This window comes from Falco biarmicus, chromosome 15 (genome assembly GCF_023638135.1).
Source record: "Falco biarmicus isolate bFalBia1 chromosome 15, bFalBia1.pri, whole genome shotgun sequence".
NCBI classification, from domain to species: domain Eukaryota; kingdom Metazoa; phylum Chordata; class Aves; order Falconiformes; family Falconidae; genus Falco; species Falco biarmicus.
Window position 1 is genome coordinate 23,325,109 of NC_079302.1, and position 16,785 is coordinate 23,341,893.

The window sequence follows — 16,785 nt, forward strand, 5'->3', positions numbered from 1 at the left end:
TACTGTAGGAACAAGCTGTCAGTTCAGATCATGAGTTTTGGGATAGGTTTGGTGGGAAGAGAACTTCAGCTGAGCGCACTGTTGGGAATAGTTCTGACATGCTCTATGTAATGAAGCTTGACTAGTGGTGCTCCTTACGGGTAACAGTAAAAGCTCTTGACAGCCTACAGGAGGAAATGTCTTAGAGATGTGGGTGAATTGTTTTGGACCATGTGAGCAATGGAATCCTTTTTCTAACTGGAACCATTAGAATGAAGAAAAACTGGCAACTTTATTAGCTAAAGTGGTGTCTAGATTTAAACAGCTTCCAGTGCTTCAGGGCACCTTAACAGGGGTTACAAACAGCACATGTCTGCCTTCAAGTATGATTGAGAAGAGAGATGCCCTTAGTAGCCCAGCATGTGTGGCAACAAACTCTTGAATCTGCAGTCATCTTCCTCAAACTGTGTTTCTGGCAGCTTCTTGACTGTGGCTGCAAGGAAGCTGCTGATTTAGTCTATTTGTATTGTGTTCTCTTAAAATACCTGTGTTAATACCACAGAGATGCTACAGATTTTGCAGCTACTAAGGAAAAGAAGTTCAAGCTACAAAGTATGCATAAAGATCTTGACTGATGCAGTGATTTTTCATGCAACTTTAGTGTCCTTGTGTACTGGCTTGTAGCCATCTTTGTTTTGGTTAGGTTTCTACTGTACAGCATCTTTTTGAATGATGTTAACAGGTCTTGTGTTAAACCCACTTTTTTTAAAAAAGTAACTTACCGCTTCACGTGCCCTTACTTTTTTTTTGATACCTTAAAGTATTCTTAGAAAGTGTACTTTGGTGTAGTACACTCATACTCAATGCACTTTTGACATTGATTCACGTTTACCACACTTGTTTGCTTACCTTTTTGTTCACATTTGATCAATTTGAAATAGCAATTGAAATATATCAAAGTGCAGTGGTTTGTGTTGGTTTTTTCTGTACAGGTTTTAGCCATGGGTTTTAAAGGAGTATTTTGTAACAACTGTATTAAAAAGGTTTTATTACTGAACTTAAGTGATTGTAATTTTGGTTGCTTGAATTAAGCATTGCTTTCTTTCCACTGGTCTTTAGGACAAGGAGCATAGAACTTTGAAGGCAGTTAAATGTATTACTTTAAAAAAAAACCAAACATTTGTCCAGAACTGCTGGAAGTTACCAAAGAGTTAGCGATCATGGTGTTTATATAGTTTAATGTCTGTGCAGGAGTTTAGAAGTTACATGCTTTTTCAAAACCCAGAGGTTTCCTGCACTGTAATTGGTTTCATTTTGATGGCTTTCATACTGTGGATAATAAATGAAAGTAGGTCTCTTTTTGTATGTATATTATGAAAAATACTACCCCAATGCAAAACAAAAAAGCCCACAGAGTCTTTCTGTGCATGCGATGTTCCTGTAAGGAGAATTTACCATTCAGATGCAGTTGGCTTCTACAGAATGTTGCTGCAAAGTAGTGATGGTTCTGAGCTAGTAGCACAAGGTCTGCCCTTCCCAGAGCTTGTACCCGCTGTGTGGGCTCCAAAAGGCCCGACAAACTGAACTGCTTCTGCCTCTTGCTGTCCTTCATGCAAGGTGGAGTGGTGGTGGCAGAACTAATACCAAAACAGCCTCCTCAGCTATGCTGATGCTTGAAAAGAAGTAGGATCAAAAGACTGTTTGGGAGTAAATGTACTAAAATTGTGTTGTCATCCTCAAGCTACTTTGAAAATATTAATCTTGTGGAAAAGTAGCGCAGAGATCTTGCTACTCATCTCTTGAAAGTGTGCTAAAAATTGTGCCAGGCAAGGTGGGCGCTTTATAGAGTATGCGTTGTTTGAAATAAGTTGTAAAATAAACTTTCTGTGGTTACAGTTCTGAGGTTTTTTTTTTCCTTTCCTGGGTAGATGCACCAGCAAGGAATCCTGAAGACAGATGACCTCATCACCCGCTTTTTCCGCCTTTGCACCGAAATGTGTGTTGAAATCAGCTATCGTGCTCAGGCTGAGCAACAGCATAATCCTGCTGCCAACCCCACTATGATTAGAGCCAAGTGCTACCACAATCTGGATGCCTTTGTGCGACTTATTGCACTGCTAGTGAAGCACTCTGGGGAGGCCACCAACACAGTTACAAAGATCAACCTCCTGAATAAGGTTGGGAGCCCTTTTTGTACTTGTTGCATTTCAAGTGAATAAGCGGGTGTGCCTTTGCTGAGAGCTGTGCAATGTAGACTTCAATACAGGCTGCTGCTGAAGAACCAGATGAGGCTTTTAATGGGTTGGTTTACTGAAATGATAAACTGTTGAGTGGAGCATCAGGATGCCAAGTGGCTTTCCTGTTCACAAGGATTTAATATCAAACACTCCTGAAATTCACCTTTGTGTTTTGAAATGAAAAAGTCAACTGCTGTTGTTTTGAGGCATTAGAAAGTGTGGTTTAACACTGGTGATTCCTGGGTGTCTGCCTTGATTTTGTGAGGGCCTTGCCTGTACTCTTTAAGCTACTTGGTTTATGGCTGTATGGTCTTAATTACTTAAAACCTTCTAATGCTGCCTAGTCAGTCATTCTGACTGTGATCTGTGGGACGGGGGGAGAAAATTACACTGGCTGGGAGTTGCTGATATAGATTATAATATTAATTTATGGAATGCTTCCCGTAACTAGAATTTTTGGTTCTTGTTAGAATCTACTGATTTTCTTTTACTGATGGTAAAAGTATTACCTGTAGGCTGACTTGCAAAGCAGTTCTTGCTGTCACTGCTGAAGTGCCTTGATCTCTTTAGGTTCTTGGTATTGTGGTGGGAGTTCTTCTGCAAGACCATGATGTTCGGCAGAGTGAGTTTCAGCAGCTTCCTTACCATCGCATTTTCATCATGTTGCTGTTGGAATTAAATGCTCCTGAGCATGTGCTGGAGACCATCAACTTCCAAACACTCACCGCTTTCTGGTATGTATTTGAGATTGGCCACAATGCTCATCCTTTCCCAGTAGGATCAAGGGTTTTCACCTAAAGGCTGTCAGACTGTTCCTTTGTGGTGGCTTAATCACATTTGGAATAACTGGTTCTCCTATAGACTGTCCACTTCCTTTTGTTAAGGAAGATGACTGGTAAAACCAAGATGCTAAAATGCCTTGCTTTTGGGGGCCGTGTATGTTTTCCCTCAATGTTACGAAAAGCAATCTTATTGCTGTGCACTTCTAACCTGCTCTAACTTTTCTTTCAGTAACACATTTCACATCCTGAGGCCTACAAAAGCTCCAGGTTTTGTTTATGCCTGGCTGGAACTGATCTCCCATCGGATATTTATTGCAAGAATGCTGGCACATACACCACAGCAGAAGGTGTGGCTGCAGTTTATCTCTTCTGAGTTAAAAAGCTCACACGGATGCTTATCTGGTGTGGTGCTGTTTCACATCTCTAGAAGTGCACTAGTAGCATGGCTGTTCTGTTTTTGTTTTCCGTATTCACAGTAACCTAACTGCATGGAGCAGAGTCTTTGTGTCAATAAACTATGGGTTATAAGGTGAATTGAATTTAATAAACATGCCTTTGTCGAAGTGTGGAAGAGCTGTAGTCTAGACTAAATACTGTCAACCTGGTATAGCATGTTGAGTGTTCTGGAAACACCTATAGGATGCGATATGCAGCTAAAGCCTGTGATGTGAGCTGTGCTGCACTTGCTGCTAGAGCTAGCAGTAGGACATAACTTTGATCCAGGTTTATATGAAGACTAATCTAATTATAGTTTTGAAGCCAAGATAACTGCTCTTCATTGCATGTTTTCCACCTGCTGTTTATTTCTTGACAGGGTTGGCCTATGTATGCCCAGTTATTGATTGATCTTTTCAAGTACTTGGCTCCTTTCCTTAGAAATGTGGAACTCACCAAACCTATGCAAATTCTTTACAAGGTAAAAATAAGTCAGCCAATATATGGTACTTCCAACCAAAGTTGTCTGCAAGTAGTGGTGTTCTGGTAGCAAAGTGGGATTTACTGGTTTTATATCTTAAGTTAAATGCAAATCTGGTGTGGGACAGAAACGGGCTACCTTCCCAGATTAACATTAACAGGAAGAAACTAATCCTGTGACATAGAAGGTGGCTTTGCAAGCTTCTGGGCAGTTTCTAGTTAACACATTCATTTTATATTATATTTTATTTCACAGGGCACTCTGCGAGTGTTGCTGGTCTTGTTGCATGATTTCCCAGAATTTCTTTGTGACTACCACTATGGGTTCTGTGATGTGATCCCACCTAACTGTATTCAGCTAAGGAATCTGATCCTGAGTGCCTTCCCACGGAACATGAGGCTTCCAGACCCTTTCACCCCCAATCTAAAGGTAGAACTTATGAGTTTGATAATGGGAAACTTTAATGCTCCAAATACTCCTTATCCAGTTTTTTGGCAGAGACTGCAATTTTGGGAGCAGTTTAACTGATACTTGGATTAATGCAACCATTCAAAACTTAACAGGTAACTCAAAACTTAAGTGACACAGCAGCTAGCAGAAGCATTAGCTTTTTTTTTTAAAGCAGGTAGATTTCAGTTGTGTTCATAATGCTGTTTGATGTATTCCATACAGAGCAGGATACAGTCCTTGTCCCGTATGGGTTTTGTGGCAGTTGGAAGCACAGAGCTTGCTTCTGGTCTGTATGGCTTTGTTGGCACCCATACTTGCTTGGCTTGCTTACAGAGTCTGTGCGGGTTCAACCTGGAAGGACAGGCTGTCAGGGCTAGTGTTACATGAGAACTGCTTTGAGAACCCAGCTCTTGCACAGGGAAAACCAGAGGGCTTTTCTTTTTCCAAAGGGATACTGACTTGATGGTGTCCCTAGATCTGACTGGCATGCGGTGCTGGAGCAAGGGCATCTTTATCATTTTAGTCTCATTTGTTACTGAAAAACACTCTTAAGCTGTCTTTGTGGCTTTGCTCTTTGAAAGTTCAGCCAATGGTTCTTGTCTCAGTTTTATTCAGCGCGTGCCGAATTGTACAGTTCCTGTTCCGCAGGATGCGTGATGATTGTGTTCGGTTAACTAATCGTTGAAGAGCTGGTATCAAAGTATTGTAAACAGTTTTTGAGGAGAAACACAGACACCATCTTATCTTGCAAATAAGGAGATAAACCACCATTCTGAAGCAAGCATTTGGCATAACATGATGAGACTTTAAGAAGTGTTAACATTATCTAATTAAATCTTTGGGCATATGCCAGCCTCCTAATTGAGGAACGATTAGAAGCAAAACTTTCTCACACTGCTAAAGCATTGTCTTACTACTCTTTCTTGCCTGAGCTCTGCAGGGTGATGGCAGTGAAGCTGCAATACTCATTCAGTGCATGGATGTTCATCCTTTAAAACTACAAAACTGTCTTGAGTGTAGATAGGAGATGTCAAAGGTGATGACTGAATTCCCCTATGGCCTTTGCCCTTGAACTCTTTTATCCTCTAGTCTCAGTTCTGTGAGATAGTTATTAAGTTTGCACATTAGAGACCAAGTTTCTTCTGATTTCTGCAAAAGTCTAGTGTTTCCTTTTCATTGCTGGTAGGAAAAAGTGGTTGACAGCAGTAGTTGATGTAATATCACTTACAGATCTGCTCTTGCATTTTGTTCCTTCAGAGATTGCTTATGGCTTAGCTGACTGGGTTTTCTCTCCACAGGTGGACATGTTAAGTGAGATTAATATCGCTCCACGAATACTCACGAATTTCACTGGAGTGATGCCCCCACAGTTCAAGAAAGACTTGGATTCCTATCTCAAAACCCGTTCTCCAGTCACTTTTTTGTCTGACTTGCGCAGTAACCTACAAGTGAGTGGCTGGTTTCTGAGGATGCTGAATTTAAATGGTGTAGGAAAAAAGGTCTCACTAGCTATGTTGCCTTCCTTTGTTGAAGGAGTTTTGTTGGTGTGTAGCAGGGATGTGTTCCAGGCAGTCGAAGAGCCTGTGAAAATGCATACTTCTCTGAATAATTCTGCTGCTGCTCCTTGGCAGGATGACTAAGTGTGTTAAGTAGTTTCAACCAGGTGGAATTTAAGGAAAAAGGAATGTTTACTTTAGTGACCCTAAAATGATCTAATTTAAAAGCAGTTGGTGTTATCTTCATGAACTGCCAAATGCTTATAGTGAAAATGTAAGGTTATCTAAAACTTTGACTCTTCTGTTCACATTTCTGCAGTGCACAACCTTGGTAGTCATTAGTGAACAATGTCAGAAAAGTCAGAGCTGATTGCGTCAGGCTTGCCTCTTTTTTGTCCTCAACCATTGGGCGATGTAGAGTCTTGTGGCTTCCATCACATGACTTCAGCACTGTTTACCCCTGCATTGTCTGAGATTGAACGGGTTTTATTGAATTTGACTGCTGTTCTTTAGCATCTGATTAACTTTTTGACTCCAAATGGATTCATTGTTAGAGAAATCTATGCATCTGCATGCTAATGCTTTAGGGGTTAAAAAAAAAAAAAGGCAAAAGACAAATTGTCTAAAGCTCAATTCAGAATTGTTGGCCAGCCACATTTCATACATCACATGGCTTGGCTTGCAGCAGACTTCAGGACTGAAGCTGGACTTTCTCAGAGAATTGCTCAGACTGAAGCATTCCCACAGGTGCTGTGCACTTCAGCCAGCCCCTGGCACTGCTGGTGAATTCAGATTGCCTTCACCTGATGTTTGTTTCTTTGAGGTAGGGAGTACAAAAATTGTCTGTTGGGTCTGTCAGTGCTTTGCTGATGCATATATATTTACAGCTGCTGTATTACAGAAGGGTAAATGTGAAATTGAGTTTGCAGATGTCTGACTGGTGTCTTCTGTGTAATCAAGAAGATATTTGGATGCTGTTGTTGTACATGCTGTACCTTTGATTGCTGAAGGAGTATAGAATGCTAATGTTTTTCCTATCCTTGCTATTAGGTATCAAACGAACCTGGCAACCGCTACAACATCCAGCTGATTAATGCACTGGTGCTCTACGTAGGTACTCAAGCTATTGCGCACATTCACAACAAAGGCAGCACACCCTCTATGAGCACTATTACACATTCAGCTCACATGGACATCTTCCAGAATTTGGCAGTAGACCTGGACACTGAAGGTGAGCTGGAAACATTTCTGGTCTGTGCAGATGGTCTGTTTGAGCTCTGAGAAATACAGAGGATCATTTCACATAGCTGCTAGTGAACTCACAGGAATAAGTAATGCTACGTTAGAATATTAAACTCCAAATACAAGAGCATTATAAAATCTTATGTTCAAGCTATTCAGGGGAATAAGAAATTAATGAAGAGGAATTTAATTCTTACTGCTCCATCAGTTTAGATAAGGCTTTTTCATATTTTCAGTTGGCTTTGTTTCTTGTACCTTCACAAGCCAGGCTTGCAAACCTTTATCTTAAACACTGTTCCTTCTTTATCCCTTTTTGTGTGTAAGGGAAACCATACGTACCCACTGTTCCTTTTCTGCAGGCCGGTACCTTTTCCTGAATGCAATTGCCAATCAGCTGCGATACCCCAACAGTCACACCCACTACTTCAGTTGCACCATGCTGTACCTGTTTGCAGAGGCCAACACTGAGGCTATCCAGGAGCAGATCACTAGGTGAGAGGGAAGGCATTTAACTTGCCAGCGTTCAGCTTTTTGCTTTCCTTCCTTGTGTATTTCAGGTCTTTGAGCTGTAACTGTCATTACTTTTGGATTTCAGGGTTCTCTTGGAACGACTGATTGTAAATAGGCCTCATCCCTGGGGTCTCCTTATTACTTTCATTGAGCTGATAAAAAATCCAGCATTTAAATTCTGGAACCATGAGTTTGTTCACTGCGCTCCAGAAATAGAGAAGTGAGTATAACTTCACCACAAAAATCACTAAAGCAGTGTATCTGAAGCAGGGCCGGAGTTGCACCCTGAGTTTTTGGTGCTTCATAGTGGAAGTGCCATTTGCTGCCCTAAATGCACCTAACGCTGCTTTGCTTCTGTGTTCAGGTTGTTCCAGTCAGTTGCACAGTGCTGCATGGGGCAGAAGCAGGCCCAGCAAGTAATGGAAGGGACTGGTGCCAGTTAGATGAGCTGCATCTTGCATTGTAAGTGTGCCAGCCAGGAGGTCCTTATCCCATCGGCTGACAGAAGACTCTGTAAGGCTCCTCCTGACCTTCCCAGCCCCCTTGATTGGGTAGACGCAACAGACCCTGGGTGAAAGTCTTATGTGGGCACGTTCCAAAGTTCGAAACAAATTTTTGACTTTTGGCCAAAATTCAGAAGATGCTGTGAATATCATTTTGAACTAGTGTAAATACAAGGAACAGAAACGTTTGTCTGGACTTTTGGGTTTGTGCAAACTGTGTAAAAGGCAGGTGGGTAACTGGTGCCTGTCCAGCTTGTAATAAAGGGGCAGCTGCTGATGCCAAGCACTTGTCTGGGGCAGACCTCCTTGTCCTGACATTCCCAGACTCCCAAAGAATATTGAAAAGCCAGTTATAATATTATATGTAACTTATTTTTCTTTATGTGGATGGGGGACCTTTAAATCACTTAAGTTGTTTTACAAAAAAAAAAAAAGATGGATGTGTTCGGAATATGGGAATACTATGGAGTATGGGAGGGGTGAGGGAGGGGTTAAGGTGCAGTGTTGCTTTTCCCCTACCCTCATCGGGTGCTGACAGACAGCAAGTGGAGTGGCAGTCAGAATGCCTCCTTTCTGTTGGAGAAGACACACCTCAGGCCCTTTGGGAGAGGGCCAGCTGTTTTTAGTAAAGAAACCAGAGACCAGGCCTATAGCTTTTTTTTTTTTTGACACTTGCAAATTTTGGAAGGTGGGGGGTAAAATCTAGACCTTTTCCCACCCACCCCCCACCCTGTGACCACACAGTATAAGTTTGTAAAAAAAAAAAAATAAAAAAACCAAAAGAAAAAAAAACAAAAGAAAAAACCCAAAGGACCAATACAGCCCATTTTGTAAGGATTTTGAATGTTTTGTAAAGTATTGGTCCATGTGTTGTATTTTGTAGCCTTTCTAGTTCTTGGGCTTTAGTTCTCCCACTTCTTGTATGTATGCATACTGTAGTTACACATTAAAGTCATGACATGCAGCACGTGCCACTGTGCTTATTCTCTCCAGTTCCATCCTGCCTGGCCAGTTCATGTCTTTTAAAGTGTTCCACTCATCCCAAACCAGGAGTTTTCCAGCATGTTTTGGGCACTGCCTATTGCAAGCAACGGGGTTTGTTTTCTAGCTTGAGGTTAGAGGGGAGAATTACTATGACTAGGTAGGGTTTTGCTTTGATGTGCAGAAGGACAACTCTGTGGAGACTGAAATACCACAGTTGCAAGTTCATGAGCAGAGTTTGTCTGACAAACTTGTGCTAGAAAGGAAATTGCTTGCAGTGGAGGGATACAGAGCAGACAGCAGATCAGCTTAATTCTTAACAATTTGTACCCTGCTGTGATAATGCCTTGCACAGATCCTTGCTGAAGGGTGTTGGTATCTGCGAAGTTGGTCTGTGGCTTCAGTGTGGCCAATACTGCAAAATCCTTTAGCCTCTGCCTTGCAACCTAGCAAAATACTAGGAAATAAAGCTTCACTGCTTGCTTTTTAGAAGCAGTACTAGTTTGTTGAAGCTAGTTGACTGCTGTTCTATGGATGAGGAGGTCAGGATTTCCCACTCAGGTTTAAGGGATTGTGTACCTGGCTGTGGTTTTGCTGCACAAAGCAAAAACTAGTTTTGAGGGACCATGGAGCCAGCTGTGCCAGTGGACTGCGGCTCACAGGGAATCCTCTGTTTGTGACCTGTTTCTAGGCAGCGTTTTTCAGTCAAGCAGTAGTCCTTTGCCAGCTCCTGCAGTTCCCTGCCATTTCTTTGGCAGGCCAGCAGTTGTACTGAAGGCCGAGCCTTTTGAAGTTGGAAGTTTTTGGTCCTGGTGTTGGCAACTCCAGCTTACTCTTCCTCCTGTATTGGGTTAGGATACAGAGAATGACCAGCAACCAGGTTTTTCTTCATCTAGTCCAGATGCCATGGGATTTTTTTTCTGCCATCTAACTAACAAACCATATGCAGAGCTTATTGACTTGTCCTAAGGACTGGAAGCTCAAAGGTGTCTCTGGTTCTGTACTAACGCTGCTGTACATGACTGGATCCCTTTAGGCTTTAAAAACTGTTAGACTGCTGTAAAGAGGGGGTGGAAGGTGGACAGCACTTGGCCAAGATCCCAGTAACGCAAGCTGGGCTGGTATGATGGAAGCCACTACACATTGTATCCTCTCTTGGCAGGTGAGGAACCTGCAGCTGGTACTGTCCAAGTAAATGGTGCTGGTGTCAGTTCCCCAGGGATAACTGGTGTCCTTGCCAGCAGAGGCCCTGGTATAATGCACTTCATGTTTAAGGAACAAAGACTAACCTTTTGAACCAGTGTGCCTAGTTTGAAATCTAGTCTGCTGTAGGGAGGGAAGTGCCAAGATGGCAGGCTGGACTCTGAACAGCCACTGCATTACACCACTGTAAAAAGGGGAACTAAAAAAGCTACCGTAGGTACTGTTGCACCACCCTGGCCCCCAGTAGCGCTGGTGGGGCTGTAGCTGACCTTTACCTCCATGAGTACAGCCTGGGTTTTGCTGCTTTGCACTACTTCTAACTGCAGCAGCAAAGATTCTCTCCTCTCACATGGGGCTTTGCACCCTGTTGAAGCAGACAGTGTTGGCTGGGTAAGAAACATTCTCTTTATTAAATATAGCTTGGCCTGCAAACCTCCAGTGTTCTGTCACGCAAAAACTGCTGAGGGGAAAAACAGTAATATAAACACGATGCAGAGCAGTGCCTGAGCTCAGGGGAGAACTGTATCCACTGAAGCACATGTATCAAATGCTTGGCCTACAACAGCTGCAGAACTGTGACATGCTCTGTTAAAGAGTACTCGAGCCCATACAGAACTGCCTTTTAGAGAGGGAAAAGGAAATACCTTGCTCTACCGAGCCTCCATGAAACCCAGATGGATGGGCTTGTACTCTTTCAAATGCGCAGTATTAACTCAGCACTGAACTCTTCACCTATACTGTCAGCATCTCTGCCTGCCAGGTGTTTACTCTGCACCTCTGTAAGGTGAGAGCCACCAGCTGCATTTCTGCCCTCTTCATCTGATTAAGGAGCAGTTCTTGCCTGACATTTCTGATGCTAAATGAGGGAACCCACTTGCTGTTCTGATAACATATGTCTGTGTTCCTAAAACAGCCCTGCGGAGGCCTGGGTTTTCTTAAGTTGTCTAGAAGAAGGCGGTAGTTGTGCTCCAGAGTGCTCATTGTAAGATAAGGCCACCCCAAACCACTTCTGTGCGGTGGAAGATACTTTTGTTTATGTAGAGGTAGCTGAAAAGCCAGATGCCGTAGGAGGGACAAGTGGGCCTATATTCAATCTCACCATCTGCTCTCAGAGCTGCAGAGGAGACTGCCCAAGGCTGGCCTTCCTTTCCCAAGCACAGTTCCAGGCAGTTTGTTTCCAGGGGCAGCGAGGTTTCTAGTGTACCAGCTCTAGCAGCTGATGCAAGATCCTTTTCTGTCCATAGCGCACATGCAACGCTTGCTGCTCCCTTCGACTCAGTTTCTCATAAGCCTCTTTGTTATTTAGCAAGTCCTGCTCTGCTTTCAAGTCTGACCCGTAGGACTCCAGGGTCAGCAACACGCTGTCATAAAGGAGCTTCTTGCAAGGGGTTTTAAGTCTGGAGAGAGCCTCGTTTGAAAGGGTGGAGTTTTCTTCTTCCTCACTGTTGTCCTCCCAGCCGTCTTGTTCCTTATACTCCTTAAATTCTTCTTCTGACATGCACAGCACCTGTAATGACGCAGGCAGAGACAAGTCACTGGCAGTGCCAGTACATCGGGCTCTCTTCTCTACAGAAGTGTGGGCTTGGAGCTGCACGGAGCAGGTGTGTTCTTGCTCAGCTGCACTAAACATGAGTGTGCAAAACTGGTGTAGACACCTCATTGCAAGTGACCTGGGGGTTAGAAGAGCCTTCAGACAGCAAACCTGTGTGTTGGCAACAGTCTTAAAAGGACATTTGGCTGCTGCCTGCAGAGGTGCAGCAGCTCTCTAGAACAGCAGTAGCCATGGAGCTGTTCCAGCCTGGTCTGTAATTACCTGCGGGTGGCTGGGTCAGGAAAGGAAGTACCTGAAGCCTGGGAGCTGGGCATCCGCCACCCCACCCCACTGCTTTTCACACAGGAGTGTTGGTACCAAAATGCCTTCGCATGCTTGTCCTCCTTCACTTGAGCCATTCCACGTGCTGGTTTGCACCGCTGCAGTACACGTAGCCTGTGCTCTTCCTTGCCTAGCTCTTCCACCACTTGCAGTGCTTACCTTCAGGGTTGTGGACAGCTCTTCCTCTGTCAGCACCTCATCCCAGCCGAGTACAAAGGCACCTTCCTCCCCCACCATCTCCAGCTGGCACAAGAAGTCCCACTGCTCTGCGACCAGCTGCTGCTGTGCCTCGCTGCTGGCACCTGTTTTGAAGACAGCAGAGCTGCCAGCCCAACTCGGGTTGTGGGGGTGGGTGACCAGGGAAGGGCAGATGGCAGGCAGCAACCCAGGATGTAACCCCAGCACACTGTACAACAGGCTTATTTTTCACATTCTTCTCCATCCCTGTTTCATTACGTGACTACTGAACAGAGATCCCTGCCCCAGCCTTTCCGAGAGTGGCTACAGTCACTCACGCTGCAGTGCTGCCTTGCGAACTGTCACCATCTGGATGTCAGCTGTGTCGTTGCTGTTGCCAGGGTACGGCTCTGCGAAGCCATACATGTGCAGGAGCTGCCAGTTGGCCATCTGCCCGTAGGTGTTGAAGATCTCTTGTCCTTTGCTGATGGGCTGTGTGGTAACCATTCGTAAACATTGCTGCAAGCAGGGAGAGAAGAGGGGCTTAGAGCTGCAGTGGTGCTAATGCTTGGAAAAGAGGTTTCTAAGAGGCTCAGATTAAGCTCTCCCCAGCTAAAGCCAAGCAGGCACCAGGGAAGTATGTTCAGCAAAACAGCTTCGTATTAATGAGGTTGAGACCAGACAAAGCAGGTGAGCAGTGCTGGTGCCTTGCTGTGCACCACTCCCGAAGGCCTTGTGGTGCTGAGGAATGTGACCGTGATGATACCTGGCCCAGTGGCTTTGCACTCACGGGAGAGTATTCCAGGTTGGCGTTGTGGTTGGCCACATGGTTCAAAATATCTGCTACAGGCACCATCATCGGAGGGTTGGGCCCCTTCTCATCCTCATCTTCCTCTTCCAAAGGTTCCTGAAAGCTAAGATGGGGGAGATGAAGACCAGGCAGCTGGACGCTCTGTGGCACAGGACCAGCTTTACCTTTTCCTCGTGTTCTTGTGCAACTGCTACCCTAACACAGCCTGTAACCTGTCCCGTGATCCTGCTCCTTGCCAAAGCAAAGTCCTTGCTCCTTACCTGTAGGCCATGACAAAAGCCACCAGCTCCTTGTACAGCTCTAGCGTGTGCAGCTTGGGGTCAAAGATTTTCGGGTGGGCCTTCATGAAGGGCAGGATGATGGAGCTGTACTCCAGGTGGATGTTAGCCAGGTCCTTGTCCACAGCTTCTGGGATGCCTGTGCCCTGCAGGAGTCTTGTTCGCTCTTCTTCAGGCCTGTGGCAAGGAAACCAGCAGGGTCATCCCTCTGTGCCCTGGGGCGCAGGGGTCTGTAAGCTCCCTTCTTCAGCCTCCCTGCTTCCTGGTGCTCCCAACAGCCCCAGCCTGTAGCTGGCTCCAACCCGAGTGGTGCCTGAGAGCGTCCCTCAGGCTCCTGCCATCAGCAGCACAGGGTGAGAACAGAGGGGTGGGATCATCCCTACCTACCCCCGGGCCCCCCAGTCTGTGCCACCACATTCAGCTGTCAAACGGGGCCACCCCCCAGCCTGGATGGCCTTCACCTTACCAGAACATGGGGTGATCCAGGCTCCTGAAGTCCTGCCAGAGGGAGAAGTACGGCTGCCAGGGAGAGCTGCTGGCTGTGTACTCGTGCAGCAGGGCCAGCAGGAGCGGCACCCAGCCTGACTGGCTCTGCAGGGACTCCTGGGCTGAGCAACCAGCGCGTGGGGAAAGTGTAAGTGAGCCGAGGTACGCGTCTTCCGAAGGCCGACACCACCAGCCTCGTCCCCTGGCCTCGGCCTGGGGCAGCGCGGCCAAGTTCTGCCCTTGCTCCGGTTTGCCCCGGGCTGCAGCAGCACTGAAGCCGCCCAGGCCCCTGCCCCTGTCCTCGCCCCGAAGGAAGCAGGGCAGGAGCCGATCCTTCCCCGCACGGGGGGGGGGCAGGAGCCGATCCTTCCCCGCACGGGGGGGGGGGCAGGAGCCGATCCTTCCCCGCACGGGGGGGGGGGGGGGGGCAGGAGCCGATCCTTCCCCGCACGGGGAGGGGGGGGGGGGGGGGCAGGAGCCGATCCTTCCCCGCACGGGGGGGGGGGGGGGGGGGGCAGGAGCCGATCCTTCCCCGCACGGGGGGGGGGGGGGGGGGGGGCAGGAGCCGATCCTTCCCCGCACGGGGGGGGGGGGGGGGGGGGGGCAGGAGCCGATCCTTCCTCGCACGGGGGGGGGGGGGGCAGGAGCCGATCCTTCCCCGCACGGGGGGGGGGGGGCAGGAGCCGATCCTTCCCCGCACGGGGGGGGGGGGGGCAGGAGCCGATCCTTCCCCGCACGGGGAGGGGGGGGGGGGGCAGGAGCCGATCCTTCCCCGCACGGGGGGGGGGGGGGCAGGAGCCGATCCTTCCCCGCACGGGGGGGGGGGGCAGGAGCCGATCCTTCCCCGCACGGGGGGGGGGGGCAGGAGCCGATCCTTCCCCGCACGGGGAGGGGGGGGGGGGGGCAGGAGCCGATCCTTCCCCGCACGGGGAGGGGGGGGGGGGGGGGGCAGGAGCCGATCCTTCCCCGCACGGGGCGAGGGCACCGCCGGGCGCTCCCTCCAAGGTCGCAGATGCTGCAGAGCGGCCGCGGGGTCCCCAGCCCCCCCCTTCCCCCTGGTGCCCGACAGCCCCGCCCCCCGCCCGCCCCGGGCCGCCTCACCGTCGCGCAGCAGCCCGCGGATGGCGCTGGTGTGCTGGGAGAGCAGCGCGGCGCGCGGGACGCTGCACAGCACCTCCCCGGCCTGCAGCTCGGCCGCCGCCAGCATCCCGTACCCCGCCACCGCGCCCGCCCGGCTCAGGCGCACCTGGGGGCGAGAGGGCAGCGGGGACAGTCAGGGGGCTGTTGGGGTGGGCCCGGTCCCCCCCTCCCCACCGGCTGCCTCACCTTGGGGCTGAGCTGCACGCCGGCCCGCCCGCACCACGCCAGGAAGCCGGAGAGCGGATCGGCGCTGCGCTGTCCCCGGGCGCTGCCTCCGGCAGCCGCCTGCGGGTGAGAAGCCGGGGTGAAGCGGGGGTGCCCCCGGAGCCCCGAGCCCGGATCGGGGTGTCCCGTGTCCCTCCCACCCCGCCGCCGCGGCACCTTGGGCCTCTTGGGCACCGACGCCATGGCGCTGCGGACACGTGGTGCCCCCTACGTGGGGGTGGGCGGGGCGGGGCTCGGCTCCGCCCCCCGGTGGGGGTGGCAGAAGGGGGGGCACTGGGTGCCTCGTCCAGCCCCTCCCTGTCTGGGGGGCTCTGAGCTCCTCGCTGGGGGGGTCCAAGCCCTCTTGTGGGGTCTGGGTCATCTCTGTGGGGCCGGGAGCCTTGGGGGGCCTCTCAGCCCCTCTCTGCGGGGTCGGGGGGGCCTCAGAGTCCCTCTCTGTGACACTCGGAGGGGCTTGTAGGGCCTCTCCGGGGGGGGATCCAGGCACCAGCAAATGACCTTTGGCAGGGCCTGGGGGCCTCTCTCTGAGCTCCCGGCCCCTTTTCCACCCCGCGGCCGCCTCCGGGGGCATTTCCCCAAAGCCCGGGTGTCCCCAGCAGGGTCCTGCTGCAGCCGCCTCGGCGGGCTCCGGTGCCTCTGTGGCAGCTGTGGGGCGCCGGCGGGGTCGCGCCGCCAGGCGCGGGTTAAAAGCAGCGGGTTCTAATTAATCAGGATCATTAAGCTTTTTTCAGTCGGCACCCCCCACCCGCATGTGCCGAGCTCTGACCTCCCGCCCAGACCCTTCCCGCAGCGCGGGGTCACCCCTCTGCCCCCCGGTAACTAACCCTGGCGGAGGGCGGGCAGGTGCCTCACTGGTGGCTCTTGATGAAGCCAATTAGCGCAAGAGGCGCCTGAAGAGGCCCCAGCAGCCTCCGCACCCGGTGCTGGTACGCGCCGGGGCAGGGCGGGGGTCCCGGGGGTCCCTGTCTTGCAAGGCCGCCCCCCGCTGCGGTGGGTCCCTCGGGGCGGGCCGGGTGTGTCCCGCGTTGTCCCCCCGTGCCCCAGCGAGGGGGGGTCCGCGGGGTCCGTGCGGAGCGTCCCGCCCCCCCCGGGCGGGAGCCTGGATAGCTCAGCTGGGAGAGCATCAGACTTTTAATCTGAGGGTCCAGGGTTCAAGCCCCTGTTCAGGCGAAGGCGTTATCCTTTAGCAGCACGGCAGGGTCTCCCGCGGGCGGCAGCAGCCCCTCTCCCTGCTGCCAGACAGCCCCCTACCCACCCCCCACCCCCTGTTTCTTTTCCGCACCATCCCATCCCCAGGGATCTTTCTGGGGCCGGTTCCATCCCATCTGACACCCACACGGCACCACTCGCGTATTCCAGCCACCCATTGCCGCAGAGAGGGGGCCCTGTGCCCTACGGAGCCCCCAAAGCCTCGCTCCCCTCGAGGCACAGCTGCAGCCGCCCCCCTTCCCTCCCTCCCCCGCCCCAAGCCTAGCTCTTGGGGGCTGGGGGGGGGT

The 16,785-nt window shown here is 49.9% G+C and overlaps 2 protein-coding genes and 1 non-coding gene across 17 annotated transcripts in view; 2 read left to right on the top strand and 1 right to left on the bottom strand.

Moving 5' to 3' along the window:
• The window catches only part of CNOT1 (CCR4-NOT transcription complex subunit 1), a 61,570-nt gene extending 52,491 nt beyond the window's left edge, over positions 1-9,079 (top strand). For all 11 annotated transcript variants that reach the window (XM_056361084.1, XM_056361090.1, XM_056361086.1 and 8 more), the window contains exons 40-49: positions 1,908-2,156; positions 2,787-2,950; positions 3,228-3,345; positions 3,813-3,914; positions 4,170-4,343; positions 5,663-5,812; positions 6,911-7,091; positions 7,462-7,594; positions 7,698-7,832; positions 7,977-9,079. In XM_056361084.1, the coding sequence (XP_056217059.1) occupies positions 1,908-2,156; positions 2,787-2,950; positions 3,228-3,345; positions 3,813-3,914; positions 4,170-4,343; positions 5,663-5,812; positions 6,911-7,091; positions 7,462-7,594; positions 7,698-7,832; positions 7,977-8,055 (1,485 nt within the window). In that variant the 3' untranslated portion in view covers positions 8,056-9,079. The remainder of the gene's footprint in view (positions 1-1,907; positions 2,157-2,786; positions 2,951-3,227; positions 3,346-3,812; positions 3,915-4,169; positions 4,344-5,662; positions 5,813-6,910; positions 7,092-7,461; positions 7,595-7,697; positions 7,833-7,976) is intronic.
• A 1,602-nt stretch (positions 9,080-10,681) lies between these two features.
• SETD6 (SET domain containing 6, protein lysine methyltransferase) lies at positions 10,682-15,515 on the bottom strand. 5 transcript variants are annotated; one of them, XM_056361099.1, is made up of 9 exons: positions 15,446-15,515; positions 15,251-15,349; positions 15,026-15,170; positions 13,905-14,046; positions 13,421-13,615; positions 13,140-13,263; positions 12,688-12,868; positions 12,332-12,474; positions 10,682-11,806 (listed from the first exon to the last, which is right to left on the bottom strand). In XM_056361099.1, the coding sequence occupies exons 1-9, from the start codon at positions 15,470-15,472 to the stop codon at positions 11,495-11,497; spliced, it is 1,368 nt and encodes a 455-aa protein (XP_056217074.1). In that variant the 5' UTR covers positions 15,473-15,515; the 3' UTR covers positions 10,682-11,494. The 5 variants fall into 5 exon arrangements, with proteins under 5 accessions (XP_056217074.1, XP_056217073.1, XP_056217072.1 ...); XM_056361098.1 differs by having other exon boundaries at positions 13,116-13,263; XM_056361097.1 differs by having other exon boundaries at positions 15,251-15,505.
• Positions 15,516-16,386: 871 nt separating this feature from the next.
• Positions 16,387-16,459, top strand: TRNAK-UUU (transfer RNA lysine (anticodon UUU)). Its single transcript has one exon. It is a non-coding gene; the product is annotated as a tRNA-Lys (tRNA).
• Positions 16,460-16,785: the final 326 nt, after the last annotated feature.